Below are 26,919 nucleotides of genomic sequence, written 5' to 3'. Positions count from 1 at the left end.
TCATAGCAGGCTATGAAATTTTTCTCTTTTTACTGCTGACGTGAAACAAGCTTTTCAGCTATCCTTCACTGTGATAAACATTTAAATGTATTTCCTGATGGCTGCTTTTCGTTGCTCACACTTACAACAACTGTTACTCCCTCTTCACGACCCTCCACCCAAGCCCGCCCAATCACCCACTACATTCGCTCTGAATAAATTACACTTTGTTCAAAATCCGCATAATCCAATATTTTAGATCATTGCGTATATGCATACCGCAAGCGAAATTTGGATTTACCGCATTTTTCGGCGATCATTTTTTTCTTTCTCAATCTTTTTCCCTCCCACCTGGCTTTCACGCCAAGCGGAACTTAACCTCAGCGAGCCGACACACAGTATTCTCCGCCGTTTGATTTATGCTTACACGAAAACCCCTTGGCTGGCTTCCTCTGGTTAATTCTCATCTTTGAACATTATAATGCTTCGCCAATGCCATTGCACAACACCTTGATCGGCATTACATCTATTCCTGAAACAAGAATCACTTCTCTTTCCTTATTTTTTCACTATAAAATATTATAACTTTATACAGATGACCAGATTTGTAATTTCACCCTATTCTAGCCCTTACATGCATACCGAAATTTTCCACCATAACCGCAGTAGGCCGCGCAACGCTTTGCAGCAGAGAAAAAAAAAACAAACAAACGAGACCACAACTACCATAATTTTTCGTTTGGTTTCCAGTTTCGCGTAGCTTTTTCTTAAGTCTTCATCATTCTTTATGCACGATTGGTACACTTTATATGCAAAATCCTCTTCCGGGAATACTGCTTAAAAAAAGGTAGCATTTCTGACCTGCCAAATCATAAACCACAGCCACTGCTCGCCGTAAAGAAAGCAAAAATTTCTTTCACTGACCATTCAATTTCTACAGAATTTCGCTGGTTATATACTTGTGAAATAATGTAATGGATTCATATCACTTCAGAATATCAATTAAATGCACTTTACAACACATAGTAACGCATCGGACAATAATTTCACAAGCATTAAAGAGAACGCGACGACTCGTAGGGAGCGCAAAAAGTGCATCTTCAACATGTATGCAAGTGCGAAAAAAAAATGTTGATATTCCTACCGCTACTCATGCCAAACTCACTCAAGTTATGTTATTTAATGTTACAAAAATTATCTCGACAAGCCTTGTTGGACAAATGCTCGACACGAAGATTTAAATAATTTGCTTTTTATATTTACAGTGTTTTTCGGTAATCTATAACTTCCGGTCAAAATGCCCTAGAATCCACTGCATGGTTCGCATTCAAGTTATTTTATACACAAATTAATTCACGCTGTGAAAATATACTTCAAAAGTCTTCAACTTTTACAATTTCTCCTCCGAGGAAAAATTCTAAATCCATTTTTTAACCTTAATTTTTTGCATTACTTGATAGAAAGGTTTTAACAATGAAAAAAGGTTTTTCAATATTACCAATCTAGATATGACTGTATGCAATCAGAAAGGAACAAAATCTTTAACTTTATTTTTTTCCGATTTGGATCCCGATAACTTTTAATTTATAATAACAATAATAACAATTTATAACAATGAATCTGCGATTTGAAATAACAATTTCTAAATGAACCTGGATTCCGGAATATAAATTGCTAAACAGATGGTTTATATTCTGAACTTTTAATTTTTGATATAACGTATTATTTTAAAATTTTAGTATTGAAATAAGCTTCTCAACAACTGGGTAGGGAGGATAGAAATTCGCTGCATCATTTTTCATAGCCAAACATTGAGATAGTGGTTGATGTGTTTCGATTTCAAGGATTTGTGATGTCCATTACCAACCAAATGCATTCTTATTTTTGAAAAATCATTTATTTTGGCAGAAATTAAACCAATAACTGGATAGAGCTGTTGAAACTTTGCATTTTGGAACCGACAAAAGCTCAACGTGATATCATTTTTCAAATTTTCTAAAAGGAATGATAAACCTTAATACAATAACCCAAAGAAAATAAAAGAATCAATGTTAGCACTGGTCGGTGAAATGATCAGAAAAATTTGATGTTCGGGCGTTTTTTTCGTTTTTCGATTCTATTCTCCCCGACTAGCTGTTGTTGTTGTTGTTGTTGTTGTACATTTATTTAAAGAGGATTTTCAGTCTTCAACTTTTACCCTCCCCCGACTAGCTCAACACTACAATGTTTCAGACATTTATACCCATTTCCAGACATTTCGGCCCAATTGTTCCAGACATTTTTTGAAAATAGGTGGCAACCCTGCTGACCGTAAGTTGCGGCAAACCCGAAGCAATCGACCATGTGCTCGCTCGGCTAAAATCCCGAGTCGATGGGTGGGGTTAGAGAAACAAAAGAGATCAATAGAGGGAAAGATCACATGCGGGATATACATGGTGTTTCGATAGAAGGTCCAGCAGTTGATCGGCAGAGCTCGATTGCTCGTGTTCGCCGGTTCCATCACGTTCACCGTGGTGGAATTGGCTAACGCGCCGTTGTACCGAAGCGGAGATTGCAGGTTCAAGTCCTGTCGGTGAGCCGTTGTATCTTTTTCGAAATTTTCATGATATTTACGGCTTATGTTCTTTCGTTCTTTGATAGTTCATGTTTCTCTAATTTCTTTCATCACATGTGAAAATGTGATCATTTTCAGGTACAAAGATGTACCAAGCGATTTCATAACATCAGTATTGATATGTTTTATACTAAACTAGAAATTGTAAAATAATTATGAATTGTGTACGCATTTATTCAAATTTGAAGACATCAGCTATGAAACTGAATAATTTCAATGATATTTCAATATGGGTGCACGGAATATTTTTTACATGTTGGTTATCCACAATGGGTGCACGGATTCACCGCAGTTTCTGCCCAAGTATGTATTCACATGCATTCTAAGATTATTAGGTTCGACCAATTTCCAATGCAAGTTCACTTACAGGTTTTCCAGCACCCGTGTATATACCTGGCCAGCTGTCAACTGATTGAACATTCTTATTGAACATTCTTATTATATGAGGAAACACATCTTACCTGTCGACAACTTATGGGGTTTGAACCCAAGAGTTTTCTTGCCGATACCGGGAATCGAACCCAGCACGCCTGGCATACCTAGACCAGACTCGCGCCAACCTATTTGATAGACCACATCGGCGCTAAGATATTTCAAATAGTTAAATAGTTTTCAAATTGCTTCAGAACACAAAATATTTTTGAGTTGAATATGATAGGTATTTGAAATGCAATATTGGTCAATCGAAAAACTTTTAAGGAAAAACAAATCAACGTGTACATTTGACAATGTTGATTCATTATTTTTATTTTCACTGTTTTCCGTCGCACGACATAACTTGATGCATATAATTCCTAAAATTCACTAGGTCCATGGTAACCGTTTTCCAATTTCTTGGATGTTGATCAGATTTTATCAGATAAATATACGATTGCAAAAACCTTTTTTTTCAATAATAAATAAATACATGTTTTATTTCAAGATATAATTAAAATATTTCTTTTCCAGGAATGAAAAAAAAACGGAACTAAAAATAAAAATCGTTATTTAAATCATTATGTCTCAACAAAAAAGACAAGGTTCCGACTTTGGTTCAGTTGAGATTTTTAAACATGCTTTTTAAAAATTTGCAAAAAGTCCAATATTTGATTGAATCGCGGTAAATCCGTGCGCCCATAGTGAAAAACCATGTATTTAACACAAATTTTCATTTGAATCTATAAAAGACTTTATTCTCAACCTTTAGCATGCAAAAAAATTGATTTTGGATGAATGGCGGTGAATCCGTGCTCCCATGGTAAATTGCTCTAATTATAGAAAAAATATGCCTCAAAACCTACAATATCAGGTATAATTTATAGGCAACGTGTTGAAAAATTTCAGAGCGATGGATGCTAGACAATATCTACTAAAACAAAATTGAAGTGAAACTGTGCACTAGACTGGCCCATAACCAAAAAAATCCTTATATTCCACGCGGCACCCCTTAGATTGGTGCCTTTAGGTGAAAAAATGATTTTCTGAAAATTTCAGGTCATTTGGCAGAAGCACGAGCTGGCGCAAAGGACTTGAATTTTTTATGGAGATTTTCGGCAAAATGTATGAAAAATCGACATACTTTCACTCCTTGTGTTCTAAAATATGTTTCCAGTATGCTAGAAAGCTCAGAATTTCAGGAATTGTAGTTTAAACATTGACAAACAAGTTTGTAGAAGATTGTGACGTGATACGAGCTGACTGAGATGAGTTATCCGCAATTGAATGTGTGATTTTTTTTTCACATTGCTTTGATATATCGTGAACGGTGTATGGGCTAATAATCGCACTCAATTGATCGCATCGTCACACAATGCAGCAGTTGGTAGTTTTTCAAACTTTCTTTCAACTTTTTGCAAAAACATTTGATATAAAATAAGTTACAACTTTGCGGAGGACACAAACTTTCTATCTGTTATTCTCATTGTGTGACAATGCGATCAAGTTAGTACTAATAATCCACCTATACGCCGATATGAAATGCAAAAAAAAATCACACATTGAACTGCGGATAACTCATCACATCCAACTCGTATTGCGATACAGTCTTTTACAAAGTTGTTTGTCATTGTTTGAACTACAATTTCTGAAATTCTGAGCTTTCTAGCCTACTGGAAACATATTTTAGAACACAAAGAGTGAAAGTATGTCGATTTTCATACATTTTGACGAAAATCTCCATACAAATTTCAAGTCCTTTGCGCCAGCTCGTGCTTTTGCCAAATGACCTGAAACTTTCAGAAAGTAATTTTTTCACCTGAAGGCACCTATCTAGGGGTTGCCGTGTTGAAAAAAATGTTGTAAAAATCACCCCATACAAATTTGGGCCAGTCTACTGTGCACCCATGGTCAATACCCACAACCATCTAACATAGGCTTGCCAGATACTTTCAGAAAAAAGCGGGACATTTCACGAAAAAAAGCGGGACACAGCCGAAAAAAGCGGGACACTCAAGAAAATCTTTAAAAAGCTTAATTTTGTAGCCAAACTTACACGTTTAGCATCAGCAAAAATTATTCATAGAAAGTATACTAAGGTTTTCTTACTAACGCAAATTGATTTTGATCAGTTTTTCTTACATATCTTCTGTTTACACGGTTTTTTCCCAAATTCACCTTTATTTTTAACGGTTCTCGAGAATAAACACGTTATTTGAGAGAAAATATTTAAAGTCGTACATTGAAACGGTGTATTTTAACCCGCTTAAAAAAGCCTTTGTGTAATTTGTACAAAAAATTACTTTTTTTGGTAATTTGTTTTAAAATTTGAAAACTCAAGAAAACTTCCATCCTTCTATACTTCTGACAATTGAGTCGAAAAAGGTGGTGTATAATAAAGCAATTAAAGTAGGATTCCGACGAAAAAATTATCTCTATTATTCTATGATCTATCATTTTTTGGAAGCAACTTAAACAATATTTTCTTCATACATTGATTGAACGGGCTCCAATAAGAACATTGAATTATAATCATACTGTAATGTTAAGAGCTTTAAAGTTATTCAGTATTGTCTTATATGAACTATGGAAAATTCTGCTTATTTTAAGAAAAAGACGTATTTGAATGATTTTCTGTTTAGCACAGAATTCAAACTGAGATTAAAGTTAAGTTTTTACGGTGTTAGTCAATTAACTTTGTAAAAAAATTCCAAGGAAAAAAAGCGGGACATTTTGAAGAAAAAGCGGGACAGCGGGACATTCAACAAAAAAGCGGGACATGTCCCGCTTTTGCGGGACGGATGGCAACCCTAATCTAACATGACTTTATAATTAGATTGATAGTGTGTTTTATTTTTTTTTTTTTTTTTTGATAATTGTTTGAAATATTCATTTTATGACATACACGCATTCGTTAACTATGCGAAAATGAGGTGATTCCGTGCACCCATGGTGAAAAAATATTTCCATTTTATAATAAAAATGATATCGAATAAATAACAAAATAATTTCAAAAGAAAAAAGTTAAAAATATTATGATATAAAAAATTTCCCCTTTACCAGTCATTTTGACTGGTCACGGTCCGAATAAGTATATTCAATTTGCCGGTCCTTCTAATGTTAAGAAACATCGTTGAACTCGTCCAAGACGATGGCATTGTGTGCTGCTCCATGATGCTACGTACTGAAGCACAGTATATGGCTTTCAATGCGTAAACGGTAACAAAATCCTTGGTGTTCCGACGCAGGAATCCGAGAGCAGCAAATCCTTTTGCAGAAGTAAGCGCGATATATTCAGCAAATGTGAGCCTGTTGTCGATCTCCACTCCTTGATCGAGAATAGACTTCACAACATTCAGCCTAACTCCGGTTAGTTGATAGGTAATCAAAATGGATCGTTCTTCTTGCACGAGAAAAGTATATAATCTTGTTCTTTTTTACTAGCATTGCGTTCAAGCGACACCACTCATCTAGTCTAGAGATGTCAGCTTGCTTGAAGGGCCAGACAGTCAACAGTGTTATGGATCTTTCGGAAAATCTTCAGATCATCGGTGTGAAGGAGTGTATTGGACTGAAGTGTTGAGCACAGTTTATTCACAAAGATTATAAACAGCAGGGGTCCGAGATGGCTCCCTTGAGGCACCCCAGACGGTGTGGCAAACATTCGTGAGCGCGTGTTTCGCATTCTGGTGAAAGCGGTCGGTTAGATGTGCCCAAGTCGGGAATTCTAATCGATTCAACTTTGCAACCAGTATTTTGTGCGGCACACGATCGAATGCTTTGGCAAAGTCAATATAAACTGAATCCATCTGGTAACCTTTCTCCATACTTTTATTCAGTGAACTTAGGTAAGACATCAAATTAGTAACTATTGACCTTTTCTTGACGAATCCTTGTTGATATTCCGAGATCAAGAGTTTAACAGCGGCATACACTCGCTCGTACATCAGAATTTCGAAGATCTTTGATATTTAAAATCGATATTGGTCGGTAATTTTCCACGATGTAAGCTTTTCCAGATTTGTGTATCTAAGAAATGACCGCAACTTTCCATGCATTAGGAAACGATCTTTCACTTACTGATCGGTTAAGGATACTGCAGATCGGGGGTGATGAAGATGCAACGCAATGTTTCAGAAGAGGGGAAGGTATCCTATCAGGACCAGAACCTTTTGAAAGGATCGACTGTGGATAACTTTTACACCACCTATTCATCAACTTCAAAGCCGCGTACTATACGATCGACCGTGACGAGCTATGGAAAATCATGGTCGAAAACGACTTTTCCAGGAAGCTGACCAGACTGTTCAAGGTAACGATAATGGACACGCAGTGCTGTGTGCGGATTTCGGGTGAATTGTCGAATTCATTCGAATCACGCAAGAGGCTTCGACAAGGTGATCGTCTATCCTGCATGATGTTCAACGTGGCGCTAGAAGGTGTTATTCGACGAGCGGTGGGCGAAATGCGGGGCACGATTTTCAACAGATCCAGTCAATTTATCTGCTTTGCCGACGACATTGATATAGTCGGGAGTTCATCTTCGGCGGTGAAGAATATCTACCGCAAACTGACACGCGCAGAAGGAAGGATTGGGTTGATGATTACGTCTAAGACGAGGTATATTATGGCCTGCGGATCCAAGACCGACCGAATCCGCTTGTCCAGTAATTGAGCCACGATTGACGGCGACGAGCTGGAGACAATGACACCAGCCATAAGATCAGGCGGCGAATGATCAATAGAATTCGTGCCTACTATGAACTCCACAAGCAACTGCGGTCGAGAAGACTTAGCCCTCGCACAAAGTGTAACCTGTACATGAAGCTCATTAGACCGGTTGTCCTCTTTTGGCACGAGACGTGGATATTCCTCGAGAGGACCTACGCACACTCGGAGTATTCGAGCGACGAGTGTTAAGAACCATCTTCGGCGAACGAAGTGTGGACAAAGGATGTACCACGAGCTACAAATTAGCTAGGAACGAGAATGTAGAAGGTTCGAGAAATTGGAAAACGGTCGCCATGGACCAAGTGGATTTTAGGAATTATGTTCATCAAGTTATTTTGTGAGACGAAAAACTATGTAAATAAATTAAATGATTTGTCTATGTTGTCAATTTGGTACTTTGTGTAATTTTTGCTTTTTTGACACCGACACCGACTACCAAAAACGTCCGATTACCGAAGGGCGTTAACTGTTACGGAGTATTTCGGACAAATCACTATCAGTGAGGTAAATTGTAAAAAATAGTCAAATAAGAGTTACAAACATTTGATAAACAAAAAAAACGAAAACAACAGTGCTGTCTGATGGCCAAAGCTTTGCTAAAGTAATCAAATCTTGGTACGAATTCTTCCGATTTCCTCTATATAAGTATAGTTGTTTGCAAACCGTTCAACGCTCAAAGCTAAACAATCACAAAAACATGAATCGGACACATCGGCTTCCTACCCAGGGACCGTTTCACACCATTCGTCATTCCACCCAGGTCACCCTGCTGCAGCTGCTGCTGCTGTAGCACCTTGAACTCTTCAACCCCGTCGAAGCAGCAGATCCCACTGACGTTCTGCCGGCAGTGCTTCCGCTCCTGGTTCGAGTGTAGCTGCGTCAGCTGCCTCAGTTGGTTCAGGAAGTTACAGTTCCACTGGTTGTTATCGACGATCATGTTACCCCAGCCGGCTGCATTTTCCGGCACGTTCACCAGGAACTGGAGATTGTTACAGTACAGGTTGAAATCTCGCAAACCGGGCAGCAACATGTTGGCGTAATTTATCGTTCGCAGTTCGTTCTGTCCCAGGTTCAGCCGGTAAAGGGCCGGCAGCGTTACCTCTTGGGTGCTTTCGAAGATGGTGATCAGATTTTCCTGTAGATCTAGAGAGTTTAGTTGATCGAGGCCCTGGAAGTCGAGTAAGTTCACATAGGTTATGTTGTTGTAGGACAGATCGAGTTCTGTGATGTTCGCAAATTTATTGATGCTGGCAGGGACATGTAGCAGTTGGTTGTCGTGAAGGATCATCGTTTGCAAGGCTGGTAGATCCATGAGGGTTAGCTTTAGCTCGAGAAATCGATTCCCAGAAAGATGCAGCCTTTTGAGGTTAGAATACGAAATCGGTTCGCTCGTGAAGAACCCTCTGACGGTAGTATCGAAAAGCTCGATTTCCTTCAGTCTCGCCAAGCTCCCACACAGCTCAGCTGAAAGCTCCTTGATGGAACTAGAATGTATGATAAGGGTTTCCAAAGCCACTAGCTGGTCTAAATTTTTAGGCAAACGGTCAACGTTCCGCAACGACAGGACCTCCAGGCTGTAGTTAAATCCGTCTCTAATCACGATCTCTTGGCTAGGTCGAACCACATCGATGAAAATACTTTTCAAAGCCGAGTTTATCGGTATGTATTCGGCCCTACATTTCACGTAATACACCCCGTTAAAGCTGCTGGTCAATCGGGCGTAAAAGGATGAATTGGGATTGGCGATCGTCACCTCGAGCAGATACAACTGCCGTTGAATGGACAGATAGTCGATACCCCATTGAAAGTCGTCATCGAGGGTGATCTGTTTCAAAACACAACTCTGCAGATCGATTGAAGTGAAACATTGTACGGCCACCACCAACATTCGAAGGCTATATTGAACGATTATTCTAAAATTTAGAGGAATGGTTGTTAGAAAACAGTGGATAATTCGATTTTAATTGACGCTTATTAGGTTGGGGTTACATACAAGCCTAACAGGAAGTTCTTGGCACGATCCATTTTCGTTGCCGGTTCAAACTTGACTGTCATTTTTACCGAGAAGTTTCGTTGTTCACAGTTTCGAAATTGTTGTCATTTTTTTTTGCAAGAATGCGTTAAAAAGTAAAGAAAAATGTCCATTATCTATAGCTAATTTAACAACATAAAAGCGAGCGAAAGTTTATTTTCAAGATCTGGTGTTATTTCTTTAAAATAAAAAATTACAGTCATTGCAAGAAACAAAAATGGTAAAATATTAAATAAATTAAATTTATTCAAAATGAACACAAAAAGACAAAAATGGTCCGATCGACAAAAATACAAAAATGCCAAAATGAAAAAAAGACTAAAATGATAAAAATTAATCAAATAGACAAAAATACAAAACTTACAAATTTTACATAAAAAAACCAAACTATGCAAATTACAAAAATGCTAAAAATAACAACAACGACTATAATCAAAAAATTAAATATTGCTTGATATGATACAAATGACTTTTTTCGTTTTTAACAATTTTATCATTTTATCATTGAGACGATTTTTGATATTTTGCTTTATTTTATAAATTTTAGAAATTTTTGTCATTTAATTTTTTTTATTTGTCTTTTATTTTTTCGTTTTCTTTTATTAGAATTTTTGATATTCCTAATCTTGTTTTGTTTTATACTTGTTTCAAATTTTTTTGAAAAATTTGTCATTTTCGCATTTTAGACAGTTTGGTCATTTTTGACAGTTTTTTATAGAATTAATATTTTTCATTTTCGCATCTTAGACACTTTGGTTATTTTTGACATTTTTTTAGGAATAAAAAAATGTCAAAAATGACCAAATGGTCAAAAATGCGAAAATGACAAACTCCGTAAACCTAGTGTTAGTTATTATTTTTGTCACTATGTCATTTCTGTCAATTTTGACATTTGGTCTTTTTGTCATCTATATCATTTTAGTCAATTATGTTCGTTTATTTATTTTTGTCTATTTATTATTTTTTGCCAATTTTGTCTTTTGTATTCTTTTAGTCGTAGTTCTCATTTCTACCAATTCATTAATTTTTTTTTTCATTTTTGGGATTTTTATTGTCATTTCTGTTTATTATGTATGTTAAATGAAAAAAATTAACAAAAAGGTCAGTTTTTAATCATTTCAGTAAGTTTCATTTTAATTTTTGGATTCCTTAAAAAATGTCAAAATGACCTAAGTGTCAAAAATACAAAAATGACAAATATAATAACAATAAAATAATTTACAAATCCTTACAAAATTATAATTTAAAAAAAATTAGAACAAAGCAAGATTAGAAATAAGAAAAATTACGAAAAAAAAAACGGAAAACAACTAGACAAAAAAAAAGGTTTAAATTTCAAAAATTTGTAAAATAAAAAAAATCCACCAAAAAGCCAAATCGCCTTAATAGTAAAAACTATTAAAATTTCAAAACGATTAAAAATAATAAGAAAGCAATGTAAATAGCCGAATCATAGAAAAACATGTTAAATTAAATACAAAGAATTTAAATATAATAGAAATCTTTTTTGTTTTATTTATTTGATCATTGGGGTTTTAACATCTATGGGGTCATTCATCCCTCATAGAAATCATCAAAAACAATAAAGAAAGCAATTTTTTTCTTGAAAAAGTTCAAAAACCACACAAAATAAAGAGAAATTAAAAAAATTCCAGAAATGTAAAATAGTAAATAATTTTATGATTTTCATTATTTTTAATTTATATCATTTCTGTCACTTCTGTAATTTTTTCACATTGGATAGATATTCATTATAAATTTTATAATTCTAGTCATTTTTGTTATTTGAGTTGTTTTTGACTATTTCATTTTTGTAACTGTTATCACTTTTTAATTTTTATAATTTTTGTTGTGTATTCAACAAGAATGCCATTTTTGCCATTCTTGTTATTTCTTTTGTCTTTTAGTTATAACTAAAAAACCAAACCAAAATAACTTAAAGACAAAAATGAAATAACAAGAATGGCAAAAATGGCACATATTCAAAACACAACAAAAATTATAAAAATTAAAAGTGATAACAGTTACAAAAATGAAATATCCAAAAACTACTCAAACATCAAAAATGACTAGAATCATAAAAATTCTAAAGAATATCTATAAATAACCAATGTGAAAAAATAACAAAATTGACAGAAATGATATAAATGAAAAATAACGAAAATCATAAAATAACACAACCATAAAAATGAATAAAAATCAAAACAGGCTAATATTACAATAATGAAAAATATGACCAAAACTGTGAAATAATAAAAAAAAAATGGAAAACATGACACAAAAGACAAAATAAACAAAACTGACTAAAATGATAAAAAAATAAAAAAACGGCTAACTTACAAAGCAATCAGAAATGGCAAAATTTCAAAAATAAAAAAAACTGACAAAATTATTCTATCATGTGTTGTGAGCCTACTGGGTTGAAGAATTCTACTAATACCGTGGTTGAATTAAAGGGAAGCTTTCGATTGCTTTGATTCAGTGACTTACAAAGCAATCAGAAATAGAAAATTTCAAAAATGAAAAAAAAACTTTAAAAATGTGAAAAAATGATAAAAATAAAAAAAACGTTAAATCTTTTAAAAAATTACGTCCATGGATTTGAGAGCAAATATGACAAATATGCAAAAATAAACTGATTGAAATGATTAAAAACTGTCCTTTCTGTTTTTTTTATAAAACTTTTTTTTTATCAAAATGACGAAATAACAAAAATTCCAAATACTTTAAAATAAAATGAAATGCCAGAAATAACAAAAATGAAAAAAGACTAAAGATCAAAAAAAGACAAAAATGACGTTCATAAATTCAATGGCAAATACGACATAAAATATAAAAAAAATGACTGAAATGATTAAAAACTGGTCTTTTTGTAATTTTTTTTTATAAAACTAGCATAATAAACAGAAATGACAATAACCAAAAATATTAAAAATGAAAAAAAAAACAAATAAAATAAAATGAAATGCAAAAAATTACAAAAATGAGAAAAATAAATAAAAGAACAAAAAATACAAAATAGACTAAAATGAGTAATAAAACGAAAAAGACAAATTCGACAAAAATGAATAAAAACACAAAAATAAATAAATTGACTAAAACAAAAAGACCAAATGTCTAAATTAATATTTAAAAATAATGACAAGAACAATAATTAACACTAGGTTTACGAACAAAAGTTATAAAAAATATAAAAAAAGCAAATATGATAAAAAATACAAAATGAATAAAACTGACTTAAATGATAAAAAAAATAATAACAGGCACTAACTTACAAAACAATTAGACATGACAAAATTACAAAAATGAAAAAAAAAAACTTAAAAAATGTGAACAAATGAAAAAAATAAAAAAAGGGATAAATAATTTTCAAAAAATGACGTCCTAGAATTTAATGGCAAATATGGAAAAATAAATTGAGTGAAATGATTAAAAACTGGCCTTTTTGTTCTTTAAAAAAACTTGCACAACAAACAAAAATGAAAAAATAACAAAAATGTCAAAAATAAAAAAAACGAAATGCTATAAATGACAAAAATGAGAATAAAAAGCACAAAAGAATAAAAAATTTACAAAAATTAATAGAAAAACAAAACAGACAAAAATGAATAAAAAGACCCAAATAAATAAATTTGAATAATTGACTAAAACAAAAGACCAAATATTATAATTAATTACAATAATGACAAAAATTAATAATTAACACTAGGGTTACGAACAAAAATAATAAAAAAGACAAAAATGGCAACCATGATACAAATTACAAAATAAACAAAACTGAATTAAATGATAAAAAAATTAACATCAGGCCTTAACTTACAAAGTATGTTAAAAAATGGCAATAATGGCAAAATTACGAAAATAAAAAAAAAACTTAAAATATGTGAAAAATAAATAAAAAAGGTTAAGTATTTAAAAAAAATAACGTCCATGAATTTGATGGCAAATGTGACAAATATGAAAAAAATAAACTGACCAAAATGAATACAATTTGACCTTTTTGTTCATTTTAAAAACTTACAATAAAACTGGCATAATCAACAGAAATGACAAAATAATAAAAATGCTAAAAATGAAAAAAATAAAATGAAGTGCCCGAAATGACAAAAATGAGAAAAATAATAAAAAGAACAAAAAATACAAAATTTACAAGAATGAATAAAAGAACAAAAATGACAAAAATGAATAAAAAGACCAAAATAAAAAAAAATACAAAATTGACTAAAATAAAAAGACCAAATGTCAAAATTAATAATAATAATAATAACAAAAATAACAATAACCACTAAGTTTACGGACAAAAATAATAAAAAAAAAACAAAAATGGCAACCATGATACAAATTACAAAATAAACAAAACTGAATTAAATGATAAAAAAAATCAACATCAGGCCTTAACTTTCGAAGCAATCAAAAATGGCAAAATTACAAAAATGAAAAATAAACTTAAAATAAGTGAAAAAAACAATTAGAAAAGGTTAAATATTTAAAAAATTACGTTCCTGAATTTGATGGCAAATATGGAAAAAAAAATACTAAAATTAATAAAATCTTACCTTTTTGTATACTTTTTTTTTGTAAAACTTGCATAATAAACAGAAATGACAAAATAACAAAAATGAAAAAAAAAATAATAAAATGAAATGCTATAAGTTACAAAAATGAAAAAATAAATAACTAAAAGAACAAAATAGAAAAAATTGACAAAAATGAATAAAAAGACCAAATTTAATAAATGGACATAATGACAAAAAGACCAAATGTCAAAATTGACGGAAATGACATAGTGAAAAAAATAATAACTAACATTAGGTTTATGGAATTTTAGCTATAGAGGAGAATGAGGATACTTGAACCCTATCATGATATCTCGAAACCGAATCTAGAAAATTTCTGGATGGATCGTGATCATAACTAAGCACGAAATTACTTATATTTGTCCAATAACTAACATTGTTAAAAACTGTTGTTATCTAAAACTTTGCAAGTTACGTCTTTAAGTATGCAATGACTATAGGGTAGGAGACAAACTTTTAGAATTCTCTTTGTCTAACACTTACGAACTGTGAAATTAGTACTAATCTTTGGATTTTGTTCGATTTTTGCCAAGGGTTAGGGCTTCTTGAATAAAGGATCAAGTCTTCTTTAGTAAAGGATCAAGCCTTTTTTAACTTAAAAGTTATCACAATTTTTTTCATCTCACGAAAATGCTTCTATTACTTCTATGGTAAGGTTGCCAAATTGCCCGGTTTTATCCGGGTTTGCCCGGGAACAGTCCGAGCCGGTCTGGTTGCCCGGATTTTTATTGAAAAATGCCACTTTATTTGGCAAATCCAACAAAAAAAAAAACAAATTGAGTTGTAAAAAATTTTTATGTATGCCAAGAAATTTTTTGAGCAAGTTTTATGAAAATAAAAGGTTTTTTGGAATCCTAAAACACAATTTAAAATTTGTCGACGAGTTTTGATTAAAATGTATTTTTGAACTTTTTTTTAAATTTTTGTTGAGTAACTTTTGGGTTTTGACAAAATTTGCCCGGATATTGCCCGAATTTTTTGTCATCGGTGCTAAAAAAAATCTGGCAAACTTATTCTATGGGTTCTTGTATTGTTCTAACTTTTGGAGCATATAAACTTAAAATTACACGCTGTCAGAAAATGCAAGAGACGATGAGTTGCTTAATTTTTCCAGAATGATATAATGAAAATAAGAATAGGGAATCAAGTATCCCCATTCTACCCTACCTATCTATACGTGAATCCGTCAATTTGACAGGTGGGAAAAACAACACTATGAAATAATACTGTAGTATTAAGTATTTATGGGATCCTTCATGTGATCCTCGAATTTTTCTACACAATTCGGATGAATAAAAACTAAGCTTTGAATATTATTTACATTTTTTTAATAAAAAAAACTCATATTTGATTCTCCTATGGACGAACGCTGAACGAATGTAACGTAATTACACAAATATTTTCCTTCGGGTTGAAAACCATTCACTGCATTTATAATTCACTTAAAACTAACGTGTTAACTCGCATAATAATTTCGAATCATCGCCCGAATCAACGATAAATGTTTAAACTTACGAACATCTGTGCGTAACAATACCGGTTCCTCTTAAGTCATTATGGTACTGAACTTAAGAAAACAAGAAAAAAAATCTTAAGAAATCAACTACACTGCCGAAGGAACAATCGATTCGTTGTTTCTTTTCCACTGTGCGACTGACTGCCTTCTACACAAAATAATGGAATGATTCCGAACTAGTTTTCACCTGGCTAACGATACTCCCTCTCTCTCACTCGAAAGAATGTCGCAATTATATACGCATCTTACTGCTTCCGGTTCCGGACTTGACGTCGAACAGTTTCCGCACGAAGTACACCTGAACCGAGGTCGTCAACATGATGACCACAATCTGCAGGATGGACCAACTCTGCACGTACCAGTTGTTGTCGACGATGAGCGCATAATCACGTGCCTCCGTATTCCTCGAGTGGGACTGGTACTGGAAAATCGAGTTCACATTCCGTTCCACCGTCGAAATGGCGTACTGACGTTAAAAAAAAACATAAAATTAGTTAAATTTCCTATTTTTATTTTGTTATTCATTTTGCTTCCTACCGTAAAATTGTTCATGTTGACGTTCAGATCTTCGATTTCCTTGGTGTACTTTTCCCACTCGTCGTACCGGATCACGGTCAGGTAGATGTTGACCATCTTGCTGGCAAACTTGGAGAACTGATTGTCGATGCACACGCCGTAGTAGCCGCCCATCGAGGCCCCGTCGGTGAAGTCGCTCGACGCCTGCCACTGGTAGGGATGGACGATTTCGCCACGAGGGTTGCGCACAGCAAATCCGGCCATGCCGTCACCGCCTCGGATGACCTGGAAGAGGAAGCACGTATGTTATAGTTGGATTCATCAACTTACAAGCAGTATTAATTCAAGAGTCCTACTAGATGGCTAAAAATTTCGTGTTATGCGTATTTAACCATTTTAAGGTCTACAGCTTTAAGAGTTCAATTCAATAACGAAAGGTTATTTTTAAACGTGTTTAACATTTTTACAATAGGTACTCTTTTTTATATGGAATATACCTAAATATTTTTTAAGTAAGACGTGTGATCCCAATCAAACTTTTATGGCGAAATAATCACGTCTTGAGAGCCGAATTTGCTTCGTTTTGCTCGACATATTTTCAACTTTTTGCCGTAACTTCAAAAAATGGGTTTCAAAATAATGGTATGCCAACAAAACAGAGAGTCACTTCCTATAAGTGATACATTTCAATACATTTAAATATAGTTCCATGCATATTTTTTATTTTTTATAAATTTTAGAGAAACTTTAATTTTATCTGTGCTTAAATGTTTGAGTTGTTTGGCTCAAAAGAATCTCCAAAAATTTTTTGCAGGCCGTTATATTTGGTGTGAAATGGCTAGGTGTTAGAAACCGTTGAAGTATTTTATATGTGTAGTACCTACAAGTTGTTTTGGTAAGAAATTAGGGGGCTTTCATTGATTTTTTATTTGCCATGTTTTCATATTCGAAAAACAGAACCTATACAAAAAAAACCGATAAAAACAATCAATTTTAACCGGGAAAACTTTAAGATTTCAAAACGAAAAATCGTCAGCACCCCTACCATATTCAATGGTAGCTAAATTTGACATCAATATGCTTTCAAAAGATGTAAGAAAATTTCGCTCTTATAAAACAAACACCGTATTAGCCGATTTAGGCTTTAAGGCTGAATAAATGACGTGGACAACTTAAGATTAACATTTAACACCCAGTACCGAGATAGGAATCGAACCCATGTTATCAGTGGACCAGCGATTACCGTCTTACCACGCTAACCAATCGACCACCAAGACGTACTAAGCAATTATCGTTTCAGGTTTCTTTCAAATGGTAATATTTGAAGCCATAATGCCTTGTTCTGCTATTAGGTTGGAAAACCACAGCAAATCATACTATCAGTTTGCTGTGGACAGTCCAGAGACAGAGGTCTCATATTATGCGTCTTCTGTACCAAATCACATCTTCCAGGTCTCATGTCTCAGGTCTGTGGTCTGTGGCTCAAGGGTGGCTCAAGGGTCTGGGGCTCAAGGGTTTTCAGGTCTCATGGTTGAAGTCGCAGGTGTCTGATCTCAGATTTCATTATTTTTTTTTACATGGTTTTCTGTTTCACGACATAACCTGATGAACAATATTCCTCCGAATCACTCGACCCATGGCAACCGTTCTCCAATTTCTCGAACATCTCACATTCGCCAGATAACATTCCACTTGGTCTAACCACCTCGCTCGTTGCACCCCTGCTCGTCTCGTTCCTACCGGATTCGTAGCGAACACCTGTTTTGAAGGACAGTCGTGCGGGATCCGGCAACATATCCTGCCCAGCGTATCCGGCCAGCCTTCACCACCTTCTGGATACTGGTTTCGCCGTAGAGTTCGCCTCAACACTCCGTTCTCCTGCACGCCGCCAAAGATGGTTCTTAACACTCGTCGCTCTAATACTCCGAGTTTGTGCAGGGCCTCCTCGAGCAATATCAACGTCTCATGCCCGTAGAGGACAACCGGTCTTGTTGATAACGCCAACCAAATCAACGAGCCCCTTGCCCTTAGTTCCCGAAACGTCAAAGCCAAGTCCGTCAAGTCGTGACTCGCTTCTGTCAAGCCCGACAAGACGACAGGGCGTTTGGAGGAGTGACGGAGCTAGGAGGAAAGAGCTAGGAGGAAAGAAGATCTGATTGGCCGAAAGTCGAAGCGCGTGTGCTCAGATAAAGTGTTCTTTATAATATTATTTAACGTTGTTATCAGTTATCAGAGGTAGCTTAATGTAAATTTATCCATCTGTCCAAATGCTAATTTGATTAATTTAAGTCTAGGTGGCAAAAAGAGCTGTGTACTAGTTCAGCTAAACAATTCCTCGCTAAACTCATTCCCGCGTATCACTGAGTAGGTTATGAATACGTGAATTCAATTGTCATATCATATCTAATTAGTTACTATTTAATAGCTACACGACACAAGTCGCATTTATACACAATCGAAGGATTTATTATTATCAGAACTCTGATTGTTAGTTCATATTACGGTAAGGTGATCAGGAAACAACACTCCATCCTAAAGCTAACCTCAAATTATATCATTAACGCCACAGGTCCCAAATAAATCATCAGCTCTAGCCAGAGTATCAAAATCGTTACGAGGCCTTGCGAGGCACGAATTCACTAAACGTAAGCGCAACATTCTCTTGATATTTCCTTAAATTAATTGTCTCTGCATATTTGTAGGAATTTTGTAATAAAGCATATTGGATTTATTAACAAAATTACGAATTTTGCCTTCGCCTCAAAACAGGTCTAATGAGCGTTATTTCAAGTTTATGGACCCTATTACATAAGACGAGTCACGAGTCATTTTACTCGAGTGAGCCATTTTGGTATTACAGTAGTCGAGTCGAGTCGAATTTCAGTCGAGTAGCTCAACTGAGTCGAGTGCTTGAAGGTTCGTGACTCAGCTGTTTCACTCGACTACCGTAATACGACATTTCTCTCGAATCGACAGTGACTGGAGTCGAGTCGAGATACTCGACTCGTCTTATGTAATAAGGCCCTATATTTCGTGTGAGAGCTCGACCGCAGTTGCTTGTGTAGTCCGAAAATCCCCTGAATCTCACGGCTGGTGTCATTGTCTGCGATCACCAGTAAGCCGAGATAGACAAAATCTTCGGCTATCTCCGTAGGTCTTGAATCCGCAGGCCAGCATACTGTTCGTCTAGGACGTTTTAATCATCAACCCAATCCTTCCTGCTTCGCGTTTAAGTTTGCGGTAGATCTCCTCTACCGCCGCAGCCTACAGCTCATCGAGCTCTTCCTCCAGGCGGCACTTTTTCTCCTGGAAACTTCGGACACGCTGCCTCTTCCGCTGTCGGTAATATTCCACGTTTCTACGAGTGCTTCTTTGCCATACTGCTGCCCGCACTGCGTTCTCTTCGTCCATCACCCTTCTACACTCCTCGTTGAACTAGTCGTTCCGAAGAGTTCATTCCTTATGCCCTATGACGTTCTCCACAATGCTGTTGATGGGTGTCTTGTTAGTACTGCTGGCAGCGCTGCTTCGAGCAATTGCGCGTAGTCAGGTATCAGGTATTAGAATTCGGATAGGCTTAATAGCGGTACGTTATCCAAACATACGAGAAAACTGTGCCTAGCACCTAATAGATTTTTAGCTTTCTAGCTTTTTTCTACATTCGGTAAGGAATGATAGTATGTCTGACAAATGAGGAACTGTTTCATATAAGACGGAAGGGATCTTCCACATCTGATTCACAACTACCACATACTGGAGATTCAGCACGCTGAATTTTGTGCATTGGATAGTTAAGTTTACAATAACCGGAGAGTGTTCTGATCAAGATGCTGCAATGAGATTTACTTAAAGTTAACAAGTAACTCGATATGATTGGAGATGGTGTTTTTAAAAAATAATTTAGTTTGGCGACAAGTATCCAACTTCTCCCAGTATCGTTCATGTTGGTAGTTGGTTAGAGGACCAAGTTTGAATTTGGTTTCTTTACCAACATGACGGTATTGGGACAGCCGGTTCTGGTCCGCAAAATCCGGACATCCCTAAAACAAATTCTATCGTGTTCGTTCCTAATGCCCGATGACGTTCTCCGTAACGGTGTTGATAACTGTCTTGCTGGTATTGCCACTGCTCCGTGCGATTGCACGTAGTCCGCCGCGACCTAAGGTTGCTTCAGTCGTGCAATGTTAAACCGGGGCGGGTGTCGCTAAATATTCTATGTTGTTCACTACGGAGACGTTTGGGCGCATCTTTACCAGATAGTGGTCTGACGCGATATTGGCGCCTCGACAGGATCTGACGTCGATGATGTCCGAGAATGTGCCGGGTGTCTATCAAAACGTGGCCGATCTGTGATTGCGTTTGGTAAATATCTCCAAGTGTATTTGAATGGTCCTGGAAAAAGATACCACGTACGGCCTTTTGTTTGCAGACGGCGAAATCTATAAGTGTGAGGCCGTTTTCGTTGGTCAGCTGAACCTTCCAGTTGTCGGTTTTTATTGCTCCTCCTGGCCAACCTGAGCCTAACATTCCTAACGATTTTGATATCATGTTCCAGCTACGGTACTTCCAAGGTGGGGCTGTGCGTGCACGTTGATTCTCAACTGTCACATTCGTGGTTCGATCGGACACCACACGATCACGCGGTTCTGCATTTTTCTCATCACTATAAAAGCTGTTTCAAGCTTGTGTGTGTTGCCTCAACTCTGATAGATGGTACAACCATCTCGGAACGTACGTATCGTCGAGCTCTTACAGCATACATCCTGCAGCGCTACGATGTAAAATTTACGGCTGTCGGTGTCTAGCGAGGTATTGTATGAATTCTTTGATTTATTGCCCGATCCTACGCTAATCGTAATTGGCTGGAGTCTTCAGCTCTTTTGCGAGGCAATCATAATCAGAGCCCACCGCTGACCACCTCGAGTTTAAACCAATTTATATCTTCGTAACGATTCGAGGCCTGACCTCTGTTCTAACTTAAATTTCGTCGAGTGCCAACCGAAAGTGAATTATTCTGGACTCGTGTTTGTTACAGCACACGTCCCGTCCGGAACTTTACTCAGATGATTTTCGACGAAGACGTTATTCTACCTCGATTCAAATGGTGTCACAAGTCACTCTAATACCACGCATGCGAGGTATCCTCGAGGAGAACCACTTCGCAGAAGGTCTAGTCTTAGCTTTGAAGTCCTTCACCGATGGACAAATTCAGATACCATTCAATTCATCATCTATTTTATGTCATTTTTTATCTCCTCTTTAGTCAGGCTTTACACTTGACTGCATGGTGAAATAAATTAATACACTTTGGGCAGCTAGAAGCTGCCACAATTCGAGAACCATGTACTCTGTCTGAGGAACCTTTAGCCAGGATTTATTCTCGACTGCGTGGAAACATCATATGTTTTCCCACTTGGGCAACTGTCCCTAAAATTTCCGTTTTACCGGGTCTCGGAAATAGTTCCCACATCTCGAGAACCATGTGCTGTGTATCATTTGTCACCATACTTTGGATGGTCATTTCGAAATTCACCCGTTTTACCGGGTCTCGATAACAACTCCCACATTTAGAACAGCGTCAGGCTGTGTCTGATTCAGTTCTGGGTTCCGTAAACTTTAAAGATCCTTGACGTTTCAACTAAAGGTTTTTGAATAAAAAAATTATCTCCGAAAATTTCAAAACGGATTTGTAGAAAATTTTTGTATAAAAAAGTAATGGCAAACAAAACAATTTAAGACAATTAAAGATAATTTTTAAAATTGTAATGAAAATTTCAAATACAAATTTCATCGAAGTTTTTATGAAGGTCTTATGTCTTAAGGTCTCTTAAGGTCATTTGAAGTCTTCTCGAATACTCGCTGAAATTTTGTTTAAAATTGAACAAAATTGTCGAGTTTTAGACAGAGTTTATTATAGGACCTGAGAAAATTGAAAGAGTAACCTTCGGGGGAAATTCAAAAGGATGTCTAAGAAGATCAAAAGAATTTTAAAAGTACTCCATTACAAAAAATAGATGACTAGAATTCGATATAGGCTTGCAGTATAAGAAATCATTTTGTTCTGCCGGTTTCAGTGACTTCGAAATAACTATCGCTCTTAGATATTTTTAGATAGCGTTCCGTTAATTGACTCACAATGTTTAGTCTTATCATTTATCTATTCTTTTTTTCCGCTACCCTTACTCATAAAACTGTCCCGGTTTTAAATCCACTTGTTGACTTTAGCTTAAGTTTATTCACTCCAACCAATCTCCCCGGGGAGTAAAAAGAAAAATAACAAAACTTTCCTACCTGAAAGCTCACGTAGAAAGTGCTGCCGGGCTGAACGTACTGGTAGTAGCAGTCCTCTTTGCCCGCCTCGATGTGCACCTTGTAGTCCATGGCCACGGCCGGCAGGGTTTCGTACCAGGGCCTTGTTTCCGCCTGCTCTCCTCCCCCGACACCAGCATCCTGTGACCGAACCAGACTGCATCCGACGATTAGCAAACCGGCCAAAAACACCAGCGCCGTGCTCGATTGCCACGTACAGTATTTTTGCAGCATGATGTTGTTTTATCTGCGTCGTCTGGGCGCTTAGCAGGAATGAATGACTGACTGTAGTCTGTGGGGGTAGAGAGTAGTAGAGCACTTTAAGCTCGAGTCACTTGAGATTTACTTTCGCTTGACTGCTATACTGGTTTGGTTTTGGTTGGACAACCATCAACCTCCTCAGACTCCTTTCACCAAATCTCAGCGGTGGTGATGCTGTCGGTGTCCGATATGTTTGTGATGACGAACGTCCACACCAACTTACCTCAAAGTAGCATAGCAATGTTGAGCTAGTTTAGGCCAGTATCTAATGGATTGTGTTGTGATGTCTGATGTGGACTTCAGCAGCACTGACCCAAGGAAGAACTTTCGTGCACGCTTTGCCACTCCACTCACTACTGGTTGATACAGGCAAATGCACATGCACACGCACACGGGGACCTGTGTGATCTTGGTCCCATGTGTATGGGTGGACGGATTGTTATTTGATTTTTCTGTATCAGATATGTGTTGAGGGAATTCAAAATATTTAGACCAACGAGGTGCATCAACGTGACAAGAATGACAAAAATTGTGGAAAGATGAAAAATACCTGAATGAAAAAACAACAAGAAGGTATATTAAAAATAACAATAATTTTACAGGTCGAAAAACAAATTACTTGACATTTAATTTTTAGTGAACAACTTTTTTACAGGACCTTTGCTGTAATAATAAATGAATCTTCGTTAACTTTTTAGGAAAACAATTTAAAATTACAGGTTTTGTTAATTACAGATTGATTTATTTTAAAGGTTGCAGTTTCAGTGACACGTAATAGTCAACATTTTTTTCTGTGTATTCCACGTTCTTTCAGTTTGTAAAGCCTAGCCGATTTAGGCTGAAGGTGATGGTGTATGTCTTTAAAAAAAATATTACTAAATCGACAAAAACTCTAAAAAAATAACAAAAATTGAAAAAGTTCAAAAAGTAGCAAGATCCAAAAAAATAGAAATAATGATACAAATTACAAAAAGTAAATGATTCCAAAAATGAGCTAAACCGAAGAAAGCACAAAATTAAAAAAAAAAGGTTATCATCGAAAAAAGTTTAAAAAATTATAATTTGCCAAAGTAATGAAAATTGTGATGACAACCAAAATAACAAAAATGATCCATATGAAAACCGAAGACTAAGACTAAAAACTTTAAAAATAGAACTTAAATTAAAACAAAAATGTTAAGAAAATAACCAAATAAATGGAATAAAATTGACAAAATGCTCAAAAAGTTTAAAATAAACTACGAAAACAATGGAGAAAAAACAAAAATAAACATAACAAATGTAAAAAAAAATGGAAGGTCTAATATGGCAAAAATTACAAAAATTTTATTACTGCCATCTTTGTGATTTGATTGAAAAAAAAATTACAGAACTCAGAAAATGAAACGAAAAAAAACAAAATTTGAAAATGTCTAAAAAAAATAGAACAAAAAATACAAATGCATAAGAAGAACAAACTTATGAAAGTGAAGAAAAAAAACAAAATTCGAAAAAACGACAATTTTTTTTAAATCAATGTCAAGAATTCGAAACAAAATTGCTAAATTGCCAGAAATTTTGGAAGATATATCAAAAATAACATAATAATAAAAATGATAAAAAATAACAAAAATAATCGAAAAAAAGCGATTATGAGAAAAAATGTAAAAATGACCAAAAACACAAAAATATAAAAGTGAATAATAAAAAACCAAAATTCGAAAAAACGACATTTTTTTATTAAACTAATGTCAAGAATTCGAAACAAAATTGCTAAATTGCCGGCAATTCTGAAAATATGTCAAAAATAACATAATACAGAATGGAAATAATAAGAAAAAAACAAAATTAATGGAAAATTGGCAATTATGGAAAAAATGTAAAAAATGATCAAAACAACAAAAATGTTAAAAATGTCTCAGGTCTCGTCTGAGGTCTCATGTATCAGGTCTCAGGTTTTATGTCTCATGTCTTAGGTCTTGTAAATTTTGTTACTTGCGGTTCACGGGTAACAAAGAAAAGTTGTTTCCGAATTTTTAACACTCCTTTATTCGTTCGAAGTTCGGCGAGTTTTAAAAACCTACGATAGAAACATAGCTTTGATGAAAAGAACTAAAATTCAATGTTTCAATCTCACGTTTAGTAACTTCTCCTATTCGCTTCCTGCTGTCTCGATTCGTATCTGCTGTAGCTGCCTTCCGCTAGCCACCTTTAACATTAATTATGCTGAATTCAATAACTTTTTTTAACATTTCTCAAGACATTCTCACCTCTACTCATCAGGTTCAACAACTTAATTAGGTGTCTTCTTAACAAGCGCGTATCCGCAGTATTGCCCTAAATTATGAGGTTCCAAATTAATCGAAGCGCACTTATTAGAATACTATTAATACTCCTACCTTTGCTCAAGCGACCTCACTTCACTTCGCACTACTGCATTAAGTTCGCACTTTGAGCCTAAGCTCGTACTTTTAGAATGAATCTTCACAAAAACTAGATTCTTCTGCTTCACAACTTCACACCTAACACGAATTTATTGTTGTTTTGTTATTCGACTTTCCCGCCGAATAAACAGCTTTCTTTTCTTTCGCTCTTTTTTCCTGTTCAAAACTGTCATCAACTTGAGTGCGTTCAGTGCTGTCCGTTCAGTAGCTCCGTTCAGTAACAGGTCTAATGTCTCATGTCTCAGGTCTCATGTCTCATGTCTCATGTCTCATGTCTCAGGTCTCAGGTCTCATGTCTCATGTCCCATGTCATGTCCCATGTCTCAGGTCTCATGTCTCATGTCTCAGGGATCATGTCTCATGTCTCATGTCTCATGTCTCATGTCTCATGTCCCATGTGTCATGTCTCATGTCTCAGGTCACAAGTCTCAGGTCTCAGGGATCATGTCTCGTGTCTGAAATCTCGAGGTCTCATATTTCGGGTCTCAAGTCTCAGGTCTCATGTCTCATGTCTCAGATCTCATATTTCAGGTCTCATGTCTCAGATCTCATATTTCAGGTCTCAAGTCTCATGTCTCAGGTCTCAGGTCTTGGGTCTCAGGTCTCATGTCTCATGTCTCATGTCTCATGTCCCATGTCTCATGTCTCAGGTCTCAGGTCTCATGTCTCAGGTCTCAGGTCTCAGGTCTCATGTCTCATGTCCCATGTCTCATGTCTCAAGTCTCAGGTCTCAAGTCTCAGGTCTCATGTATCACGTTCTTAGTCTCAGAGTAAAGATTTTTTCAACTACAAAAAGATTTTGAGTGTTTTCCTTAATACTGTCTAAGTCAGAGGGACCTCGACCAAAGAGCAATCCCCCCAGTTCTTGGTCTAAAGCCACGAGAACTGATCCGGGGTGGGCACTACATCGGCCTCTTTTTAGGCGACTTGACTGGCTCTCGACGGCAACGGAGGCCTTCGAGGGCGGTCTTGGGCAAAGCAGGGACTTTCACTGGATGACAGAAAAACACCGGTCTTCTAGTTAAGTAATTGTATTGTTACAAACCTGTGTAAAGTGTATGGTGTGGTGTGTAAGCCGGCTGGTGCTGGAACGCTGCTACGGCGGGATTAGGCCTGATTTCGTGTGATGGCGGGATTACCGATGAGCGACCTGGCAACTACGACCAGGTGGTTTGGCTAGTACCTTTGGTTGCGGCACTGGTGGTTGACGGTTGGAAGTATGGTAGGAGAATATCGTTTAGGCGAACGACCAGGTGATTTGACTTGGCCGGCTTGGATGCACGACTTTGGATGGCTTGGTTGCTATGTCCACAGATGGTAGAACCTCCCGCTGGCTCAACCTGCGGTGAGCTACACCTACGGTTGACCGGAATAACGTTCGGCTGGAAAGTTCGGGACAAAGCTGGTTGCTCGGTGTGGCGGACCAACCAATCCTTGGTGCTTCCTTGTGGAAGCTGCACCTCAGACAGCCTGGCCTAACCTCACTTTGCTCTGGCTTTCAGCAAAGGGATTAAAATGGGCCCTAGGACAAACAGGTCTTAGAATTG

The 26,919-nt window shown here is 35.9% G+C and overlaps 1 protein-coding gene across 2 annotated transcripts; it reads right to left on the bottom strand.

Annotated features, from left to right (window-relative positions):
• Positions 1-15,652: 15,652 nt before the first annotated feature.
• Positions 15,653-23,330, bottom strand: LOC129750632 (transmembrane emp24 domain-containing protein 5). Of its 2 annotated transcripts, none has more exons than XM_055745628.1 (4): positions 23,173-23,330; positions 22,671-22,980; positions 16,401-16,664; positions 15,653-16,329 (listed from the first exon to the last, which is right to left on the bottom strand). In XM_055745628.1, the coding sequence occupies exons 2-4, from the start codon at positions 22,920-22,922 to the stop codon at positions 16,096-16,098; spliced, it is 750 nt and encodes a 249-aa protein (XP_055601603.1). In that variant the 5' UTR covers positions 22,923-22,980; positions 23,173-23,330; the 3' UTR covers positions 15,653-16,095. The 2 variants fall into 2 exon arrangements, with proteins under 2 accessions (XP_055601603.1, XP_055601604.1); XM_055745629.1 differs by lacking the exon at positions 23,173-23,330 and adding an exon at positions 23,054-23,138.
• Positions 23,331-26,919: the final 3,589 nt, after the last annotated feature.

This window comes from Uranotaenia lowii, chromosome 3 (genome assembly GCF_029784155.1).
Source record: "Uranotaenia lowii strain MFRU-FL chromosome 3, ASM2978415v1, whole genome shotgun sequence".
Classification (NCBI taxonomy): Eukaryota; Metazoa; Arthropoda; class Insecta; order Diptera; family Culicidae; genus Uranotaenia; species Uranotaenia lowii.
This window is presented reverse-complemented; position numbering and strand designations above follow the sequence as displayed.

Excerpts from the sequence above, each read along its gene's own strand:
- LOC129750632 (XM_055745628.1), bottom strand. The coding sequence starts at position 22,922 with ATGCTGCAAAAATACTGTACGTGGCAATCGAGCACGGCGCTGGTGTTT. Across the intron at positions 16,665-22,670 it reads CTTTCTACGTGAGCTTTCAG|GTCATCCGAGGCGGTGACGG; the intron begins GTAGGAAAGTTT and ends TTCCTCTTCCAG. Across the intron at positions 16,330-16,400 it reads TCAACATGAACAATTTTACG|TACGCCATTTCGACGGTGGA; the intron begins GTAGGAAGCAAA and ends TTTTAACGTCAG.